Below are 9,563 nucleotides of genomic sequence, written 5' to 3' on the forward strand. Positions count from 1 at the left end.
GTAGCGATGATCCTTTTCAATATGGTCGTTTTCTTTTTTTTTTTAAATTTTACAATCTAGTCTTGGGCTCCAAGTGAATTGTTTGAAAGTGGTTTGATTGCAGTGAATATTTCCACATATTGGTTTATAAATTAGCAAAATGCATGCCCTTGGGTTGATTTTTTTGTAGAAATTTGTACATATTTGAAAGCAACCTGTGGCTTATTTTGTTTTTTAAAAAATCCTTGCATTCCTTCTCACCTGTGGACGCTGACTTCACTCACCCATGAGCTCCCAAGCATTGGTGTGTGGCCAAGTGCTGGGCAAAGCATTTCACAGACATTATTTCATCGGCTCCTCCCCAAGGCCTCACCTGGCAGATTCTATATATAAACTATGTACCAGCTTTACAGATAAAGAGACCTGGGGCGGGAGCTTAGATTTATGATTAAGTGGTAGAGGTCAGTTCAGTTGCAAGTCTGTCCTCTGATTCCAAAAACCTTTTCCCTTAGTCAGGTATAGGTTCTTCAGCTTTCATCAGTTTTTAATGATGATTTTTGCATTTTCAATCAAGCCATCATTAGAAAGTAAAAAAAAAAAAAAAAGAAAAAAGCAAGTCACAGTAAGTTTGAAGGCATATTTATCAATTTTGCCTTCTTCTGAGTGAAAAAAAATGAAGATTTGAAATGAAGTGAGGTTTTCATGTTGGAAGGAGGAAGAAAGACTATTCGTCCCCAACATTTTTCAGCGGTTTCGCCTCCAGCGACTCAGGCAGGATGGGACCTGCACCGGGCGAGCTCCTCGGCATGACGTAAGTTGTTGTCGCAGGCTGAGAAGGGACAAAATCAGCCACAGAAAACTTTGCATCAATTTGCGCAGCGCGCTCAGGTGCGTTGGGCACCTGCGCCCCAGGTGTTTGCTGCCCCCTTGCGGTCTTGCCGTCGTCCTGCACCCTCAGGGAGCGCACCTGGCAGGCCTTGGGACTGGGAGGGAGGTGACGCTTCCTGCATCTCTAGGCCTGAGTCCTGGGCTGAGGCGACGAATCTCTATGGAGAGGGATCGGGCCCGGGGAATGGCGCCCCCTGGCGTTTGACAATGCAGCGGTCACTGATTGCCTTATGCCACTTGGTCCTTCCTCTGAGGAAGGGGAGATGTGGTCTAACCACTGAGCACAGTAGTGCACGCATGGCCTTGAACCTAGGTGTTAGGCAGGGAAGAGAAAGGAGGGGAGGGCTCTCTGCTGCGGGATGCAAGGGCGGGGGGCGGGCTTCTGCAGCAGCTCCTCTGCTCCTATTCCAGCCTGGCAAGTGGGGATATCTGAGGCCATTACTCACTCATTCATTTATTAATTCAACAAATACTGAGTTGCCCAAAAACTTGGTTTGGGTTTTTCTGTGGCGTGTGCGTGCATGCGTGCTCAGTCAACTCTTCCCGACCCCGTGGACTGTAGCTCAACCAGGCTTCTCTGTCCATGGGATTCTCCAGGCAAGATCACTGGGGTGGGTTGCTATTTCCTTCTCCAGGGGATCTTCCCAACCCAGGGATCAAATCCACGGCTCCCACATCGGTAGATGGGCTCTTTACCACGGAGCCACCAGGGGGCCCACACTTGAAGATCTAATTGGCTTTATTCAACAACTCATGAGTAGAGTAGCATCCCATCAAGCAATCAGAAAGGCGCTTTGAGGAGCTGTACAAAATGGAAGGTTTTTATAGACAGAAGGGGGCGGGACATGGAAACAGACACAGTGGACGAGTTCACTTCAGTCACTTTGTCCTGTCCGACTCCTTGCGACCCCATGGACTGCAGTATGACAGGCTTCCCTGTCCATCACCAACTCCCAGAGCTCACTCAAACTCATGTCCATTGAGTCAGTGATGCCATTCAACCATCTCACGCTCTGTCGTCCCCTTCTCCTCCTGCCCTCAATCTTGTCCAGCATCAGGGTCTTTTCCAACAAGGCAGCTCTTCGCATCAGGTGGCCAAAGTATTGGAACTTCAGTGTCACCATCAGTCCTTCCAATGAATATTCAGGGTTGATTTCCTTTAGGACTGACTGGTTTGATCTCCTTGGAGTCCAAGGGACTAGTTAGGCAGGGTTATCTCCCCTTAGGGGAAGTCAGGAAGTCTTAGGCAGATTTGCTTATTAGTGGCTCACCAAGTAACTCCAGACTGATTGGTTTAAAACACCACTCTTGAGAAAGGCTGAAATTATAATCGCTGTTGTTTTTTAGTTGCTAAGTCATGTCTGACTCTTTGTGACCCCCATGGACTGTAGCACATCAGGCTCCTCTGTCTTCCACTGTCTCCTGGAGTTTGCTTAAATTCACGTCCACTGAATCAGTAATGTCATCAGGCTAGGTAGTAAGCCTTGGTGGAGCTTAGCATAAATGACTCCATTTTGGACCTCTTGTTTCTTTTCAACAATTCCACTTTGATCAAACTCTCAGCCTAACTGAGAAATGGGATAAATATTTAAGGCATTAGCACCACTCACCTACTGCCCTATAGTTCTCACCGCTTTTGTTGATGCTGCTTTGTTGCTGAATCTTTGTGCAATTCACAGTTCACCACTCCAGGCTCACCATTTTTCAATCATTTGCTTTGTTCCTCTTTTGAGGTCCAGTCTTAGGGAGGTTTGCTTGGTGACTAGAGGCTGTGAATATGCATTTAAAGCGTTAGAGAGGATATGCAATGTACTAGGGATATTATTTTAACTACAGGCGGGATAATTCCCAGTGTTAAGAGTGCACTTGGGAGCCGTGGGTCTTCAAGACCCAAACCACTCAACATCAAGTTAAAGGAAGACCCCACTGAAGGAGTCACCTTTAAAAGCCAATGGTTTGCTCAGGGATCTTATGTAACTGAGTTTTGGCTTCCCCAGAAGTATTAACTCTAGTATGGTAGGTGATGCTGGCCATAGAAGAGCTCAGCTAAAAGATAATTCTGTTACCAAGAACAACTTTGGCCAGAGAGTCTAAGGATCTTTGCTGGGTAGCCAGTGTCTTAGAAACAGAATCTGCAATGTTTCAAGAGTTAAGGAGAGGGTTCTGATTGCACTTCCATTGTATTTACTCCTAAGCCAGGGCTCCTTTGTGCTTCCCTGATGGCCTAGCAGGTAAAGAATCCGTCTGCAATGCCGAGACACAGGAGGCGTGGGTTCGATCCCTGGGTCAGGAAGATCTCCTGGAGAAGGAAATGGGAACCTCTTCCAGTATTCTTGCATGAAAAAATCCCATGGACAGAGGAGCCTGGTGGGCTACAGTTCAAAGAGTCACAAAGAGTTGGACACGACTGAACAACTAAACACCTCCCCACCCCCACCCCCACACAAGGGTCATTCAGGATTTTTAGTGCATATGGGGGAAGAAACTTCTAGCCTGAAATAAAAAATTGTTCTAAATTCCAGAACTTAACCCCTCTAGCAATGGCCTGAGAAATATGAGTGATGTCATTATCTTTCCAGGCCAATGCCAGGGTAAAGGAGAGGAAAAAGAGAGAGTTTCGTGTTTGTTTGTTTGTTTTTTGACCAAGCTCTGTGGCATGCAGGATCTTAATTCCCCAACCAGGGATCAAACCTGAGTCCCCTACCTTGGGAGCTCAGAGTCTTAACCACGGGACTGCCAGGCAAGTCCTGAGTTTCATGTAAAGTATAAAGTCTTGATCTGGTGTCTTGAGTGGAAGCAATCTGCTTTGATGTCTAACTGCTTCTCTTCCTAATCAATTTGATTTGGATATCCCCAGTGTTTTGCACAGGACCCACCGATTTTGCAGCTTTTTGGCTTCTGAGATTCCTGTTAGCCATTGTTTTTACTGGACTCTGTCCAGCTCAAGTTGGACCCAGTCCAACTCCAGCTGGTAACCACCAAGAATTCCCATGGAACTCTGGAGTGGGGGAAAAGCCTTGAACAAAAGACCTCAGCTAAGTGAAGATGGAAGCTTGATTCCAAACAAATGGGGAACTACAGTGGCTACCGCATTTCCCGATGTGGAATTTGGGGAAGGATTTCAAAGTGGGAAACTGCAGACTAAATCACCAGCAATTCCCAACATGAAATCTGGGGGCACTATCAAGAACTGGGGTTTCCAAGCAAAAGGGGAACTGACTAGAAAGCCAATTAGACCAGGCACTTGATGCAAAGAAAGCAGAGCTCATGACCACGATGAACTTCCTCTGGCCTCAGACATGTTGAGAAGACAGTACGGTCAAAAAGGGGTTTGCTGGCACCACACTTGTCTTTCTCATTGTCCGTGAACGCCATCAGAAGAAGGTCATCTTGGATCCCACCACTGCCACCAAATCTGTTAAAAGTCAAAATTCAGTTGAGTACAGGGAGGAAGATGGGAAGGCGTTTCAAAAGGGAAGGGATATATGTATACTTATGGCTGATTCATGTCGAGGTTTGACAGAAAACAGCAAAATTCTGTAAAGCAATTATCCTTCAATAAAAAATAAATTAAGACAAAAATTCAGTTGAGTACATTTGATGATTGAATTGGCTTCATTCAAAAATCTTGAACAGTCTGCATCCTGCCCAGCAGGTAGAGAGGAGCTCCAAGGAGTGGAACAGCAGTACAAAAGGGAGGCTTTTATAGGCAGGAGGAGAGCAGGACAAGGAAGTTAGAGGGTGAATTATTTCAAGTCAGGTCACCTTCTCTTAGAGAAAAGCAAAAACTTCAGATGAATTGGCTTAAAATTCCACTCCTGGGAGAGGTGGAAATTGCAATTAAGATAAATATTAAGTCCTGGGCTTCCCTTGTGGCTCAGCTGGTAAAGAATCCACGTGCAATGCGGGAGACCTGGGTTCCATCCCTGGCTCGGGAAGATCCCCTGGAGAAGGGAAAGGCTACCTGCTCGAATATTCTGGCCTGGAGAATTCCATGCACTGTATAGACTGTGGGGCTGCAAAGAGTTGGACTCTGAGTGACTTTCACTTGCTCACTCACTTTAAGTCCTGGTGGGGCTTAGCACAAGTGACTCCATGTTGGGCCTGTTGTTTCTTTCTAACACATTACTGACTGGGGGATTTTTGCAGAAACTAACGCCTATGGCTAGTGATTTGTTGTTGTTCAGTTGCTCAGTTGTGTCCGACTCTTTGAGACTCCATAGACCGCAGCTCGCCAGGCTTCCCCGTCTTTCACCATCTCCTGGAGCTTGCTCAAACTCATTTCCATTGAGTTGGTGCTGCTGATGCCACCCATCTTGTCCTCTGTCACCCCCTTCTCCCCCTGCCTTCAATCTTTCCCAGCATCAGGATCTTTTCCAGTGAGTCGACTCTTCCCATCAGGTGGCCAAAATATTGGCGCTTCAGCTTCAGCATCAGTCCTTCCAATGAATATTCAGGGCTGATTTCCTTTGATCCCCTTGCAGTCCAAGGGACTCTCAAGAGTCTTCTCCAGCACCGTAGTTTGAAAGCATCAATTCAAATGTGGGCATTTAAATGTGGACATTTATTATTACAAAATCAACTGGTTTGATAAAGATAACCATCGTATTTTAAAATAACTTAATACAAATACAAGTTAAAACAACTGTAAACTGCGATTCTTTTTTAAAAATTAATTAATTTGTGCTGAGTCTTAGTTGCAGCATGTGGGATCTTTAATTTTGACCTGTGGGATCTAGTTCCCTGACTAGGGGTTGAACCCAGGCCCCCTACATTGGATGCAGCCACTGGACCACCAGGGAAGTCCCATTGTGATTCTTTTGAGTGCAAACTAATGGTCACCCAAAGAAGAAATAAACCTTGCATGCTCAGTCGCTCAGGTGTGCCTGACTCTTTGCGACCCCACGGACTGCAGCCAGCCAGGCTTCTCTGTCTGTGGGATTTTTCAGGCAAGAACACTGGAGTGGGTTGCCATTTCCTTCTCCAGAAGCGCAGTTTATGCTCCACCCATACTGAATTGTTGGAATCATGCAGTTCCTTCTGCCCATACCACCCTTCCTACTCCGGAAAGCTCCCACCCATCCTTCAAAACTTAGCTGAAGGAGGCCTTTTTGAACCCCAGCTTCCCCTCAGGGCTATAGTGTTGGGGGACTGTAGAGGGTGGTGGGGGAGGGGTAAGGGCCTCGGATGGAGCCGAGGGACTTTGCACCCTCCTCGAAGTGGACCCCAGCTGTCGCCCCGGGAGAGGACACAAATGGGCGAACGGGGCCCATCCTGGGCAGGGGTCACCTCTGACCTTCCAGGGACTCTTTATGGCGGGTTGTATCCTGCACGAGGGTCCTCGCGGAGAAAGGGAGTGAGACTGCTATTGTGCCCTGCACTCACGGGCCACCAGAGGGCGCGCTTTTAAAAAATTTCTAAGTGGCTTGAGAGCCTCATCCTTGGAGCCTCTCTGGGCACTTGCTGAGACCCAGACAGGAAAGCATTGTAGAAAAGGCTGTGATCAAGGTTCTGGATTCTCTCAGAATTCTAAGACTTTAACTCTGGTCCACGGCTTCCAGAAACCTCTCTTCCAGGCAGCCTGTGGCCCCCCCAGGGGTCTCGCTCAGCAAATTGCCCCCTTTCCCTCTCTGAATGCCTTTCTCCAAGACCCTCTGAAGACTTTCGTGGGCACATTTTCTCTCCCCTGCCCTCATCTGAGTCTTGGAAGCCACTGACGCCTCACTCAGATCAGAGAATAAAGGTTACAGCTGACTTCTCTACTTTGTGATGAGACCAATCTTTTAGCAAAATACAAGAAGGATGAGAGGGGGTTAGGTAGGAGCTTTCAGAGTCGGGCGGTTGAGGCTTCCATCTGCCTGCAAGCGTCCTGTCGCCTGCGGCCCTGGGGTGAAGATCTCTGTCTCCTGGGTCTCTGGTCCTTCAGGCTTTGGAAGGAGGTGGGAGGTACAGCATCTTTGGGCTGCCTTGGGTGCCTGTGCCGGACCGACCGGAAGTTTGTGGAGTTGATGTCTCTGGGAGCAGTCTCCCATCAGGAAGGCGACAGGATGCGGAAGACAATTACCCCAGTTCTTGAGCAGTGATGGGGCAGGAGGCAAGGAAAGGGGAGACTTTCGTGGCAACTGGGTCCCCACGGTAACTTGGTCCCCACCCTGCGGTGTCTGTGAGGTCACCCTGCTTCTTCCACTGGAGAAACGAAAGGAGGGCCAGACATGGAGGCCGTCCCTCCGGTCAGATCCAGCCTCTCGGGAACTCTGCTGCTGGTGGTGAAGCTGTCCACACTGGTGAGGGGGAGTTGATGAGGGCCAGGGGGCCGAGGGCCAAAGCTGCTGCTGGGTGCTGCTGGTGAAACGAGGTGGCTGCCCTCCTCCTGGAGTAATCCCATAGCTTTCAGAAGCCTCACCCCCAAGCCGCAGAGCCGCAGAATTTTCTTTAGAGCACTCCTGTGGGTTAAACACTGACCTTCCCACCCCTCTTTTTCAAACATGACCTTAGTCTGGAGGGTGGTAAATAACCATTGAAACCCAAAGGAAAGGGAATTTCCTGGTGTTCCAGCGGTTAAGACTCTGTGCTTCCCCTGCAGGGGACACAGGTTTGATCCTTAGTCAGGGAACTAAGACCCTGCAAGCCACCTGGTGTGACTAAAAAAAAAACGAGGCGGGGGGGGGGGGAAACCCAGAGGAAAGAAAATCAAATATAATATGAAACACCTACTAAAGCTCCCTCCTGAGAATGGAGTCCTTCCAAGTGGACAGATAAAGATCACTCATGGGGTGGGGGAAACAGGCCTTGAGAAGGGGAGGGCCTGGCCCCGGATGGCCTGGCAGCCACACCGGCACCGTAAAGCCCGGGACAGTCAGGCCCCCGTGGCAAGTGACCAGCAACGGGTGACAACGGTCTCCCCTTCCTGTAGCTCGTCCAGAACCGGGCCCACCTCTACAACTTCCTGCTCCTCAAGATCTTCCTCTTCAACCACTGGCTGTCGGGGCTGACCCGGGAGGCCCAGGGGTCCCACCCACCCCCCAGGATCGCCGGCTGCCCCGTGGGCCGGGTTCTCCGGGCTGGGCTGATGCTGCTAGAGGTCCCTGTGTGCCTGGCCCTGCGGGTGCCCAGGCTGGTGTGGACAGGCCTGCTGGGCTGTGCCCGGGCCTTAGGCCTGGCCCCGAAGTGGCTGGGGGCCTGGGAGCAGATGGGCCTGTCTGCAGCCACCTGGACGGACCTGTTCCTGTCGTGTCTGCACAGCCTGATGCTGGCTGCGTTGCTGTTGCTGCTGCTGGTCTGGAGACTGTACCGGAAAGCCCAGTGCTGCAGCCTGGGCCGGCTGCCCAGGAAGGTGGGTGAGGGCAGGTGCCGGCTGGGCTGAGGAGCGCAGACCTGGGACACTGGGCCTGGGCTGGGCTGGGGGGTCATGGGGGGGGCACCTAGCGGCCAGGCAGTGTGGCTTGTGAGCTCCGGACAGCCGCCTGCCCATCCACTTGCCCCCCCGCCGCCCCCAGGCTCTGCTGGAGAACTGCGTGGTGCGGAGGTCACTGGCGCTGCTGAAGAGTCTGTACTCGTGGGTGGAGAGCAGAGTAGCACTCACCTCCTGGCACCTGGCCTACCTCATCACCTGGACCACCTGCCTTGCCTCCCACCTGCTGCAGGCCGCCTTTGAGCACACAGCGCAGCTGGCCCAGGCCCAGGAGGCCGAGCCTCAGAAGGCCTTGGGGCTCTCGCCTGAGACCCCGCCCCCTGGGTCCCCAGCCCCCGAGGCCAGGCCAGTCCTGCCAGAGCCTGGAGAATAAATGTATCCCCTGTGCCTCCCCTGTCTGGTCTGGCCTGGGGTCTCACCCTCGGTCCCTCTTCCATACTGGGCTGGAGGGATGTGCGTGTGCGTGTGTGCGCATGCACTCACACGTGCATTTATGGGGGTGTGTGTGTCCTCTGGGGCTTCCCAAGTGGCTCAGTGTTAAAGAATCTACCTGCCAAAGCTCTCGATCCCTGGGTGGGGAAGATCTCCTGGAGGAGGAAATGGCAATCCACTTTAGTATTCTTGCCTGGGAAACCCCATGGACAGAGGAGCCTGGCGGGCTACAGTCCGTGGGGTCACAAGGAGTTGGACAGGACTTGGTGACTAAGCCGTGTGTGCCCTAGGGCTTCCTCTAGGAAGGAAATCGCCTTCTGTGAGCACCTGCTTTGTGCCAGGTAACCCTCTCAGGCATCTTCTAAGGAAAACACGAAACAAAAAAAGACTATAGCCTGCCAAGCTCCCCTGTATATGGGATTCTTCAGGCAAGAATACTGTTGTGGGTTGCCATTGCCTACTCAGGGAATCTTCCCCACTCAGGAATCAAACCCAGGCCTCCTGCATTGCAGGCAGATTCCTTACTGTCTAAGCCACCAGGAAAGCCCCCTCAGTCGCTTTACACACATAGTTTTGTTTAAATCACTTACCAGTGCAGACATCCAGATGAGACTGAGCCTAGAAGCTTAAACATCCATTCCCTCAGTCCCAGAATAAGTCAGAGCAAGAACCAGAACTGGACCCTAGTTTTTTTTTTGTTTGTTTGTTTCCTAGAATCCCTCACTTCATCTGGGTCCATGCGCCTTCTTCCTGAGACTGCTGATGCCCAAGGTTTTTAGGGATGATGGGTAGTTAGAGACTCTGGCCTCGGGGGGGTGCCAGGGCCTCACATTTCAGAGATTTAGAAAATTTA

General features: G+C 50.6%; 1 protein-coding gene across 1 annotated transcript; it reads left to right on the forward strand.

Annotated features, from left to right (window-relative positions):
* Nucleotides 1-7,079: 7,079 nt before the first annotated feature.
* Nucleotides 7,080-8,651, forward strand: TMEM270 (transmembrane protein 270). Its single transcript, XM_052636270.1, has 3 exons — nucleotides 7,080-7,151; nucleotides 7,781-8,200; nucleotides 8,364-8,651. The coding sequence occupies exons 1-3, from the start codon at nucleotides 7,080-7,082 to the stop codon at nucleotides 8,649-8,651; spliced, it is 780 nt and encodes a 259-aa protein (XP_052492230.1).
* Nucleotides 8,652-9,563: the final 912 nt, after the last annotated feature.

Source organism: Budorcas taxicolor, chromosome 2, assembly GCF_023091745.1.
Source record: "Budorcas taxicolor isolate Tak-1 chromosome 2, Takin1.1, whole genome shotgun sequence".
NCBI lineage: Eukaryota > Metazoa > Chordata > Mammalia > Artiodactyla > Bovidae > Budorcas > Budorcas taxicolor.

Bases quoted from the DNA above. Each gene is read 5' to 3' on its own strand.
- TMEM270 (XM_052636270.1), top strand. From the start codon at position 7,080: ATGGAGGCCGTCCCTCCGGTCAGATCCAGCCTCTCGGGAACTCTGCTG. The intron at 7,152-7,780 runs GTGAGGGGGAGT...CCCTTCCTGTAG, and splicing joins TGGTGAAGCTGTCCACACTG to CTCGTCCAGAACCGGGCCCA. The intron at 8,201-8,363 runs GTGGGTGAGGGC...CGCCGCCCCCAG, and splicing joins TGGGCCGGCTGCCCAGGAAG to GCTCTGCTGGAGAACTGCGT.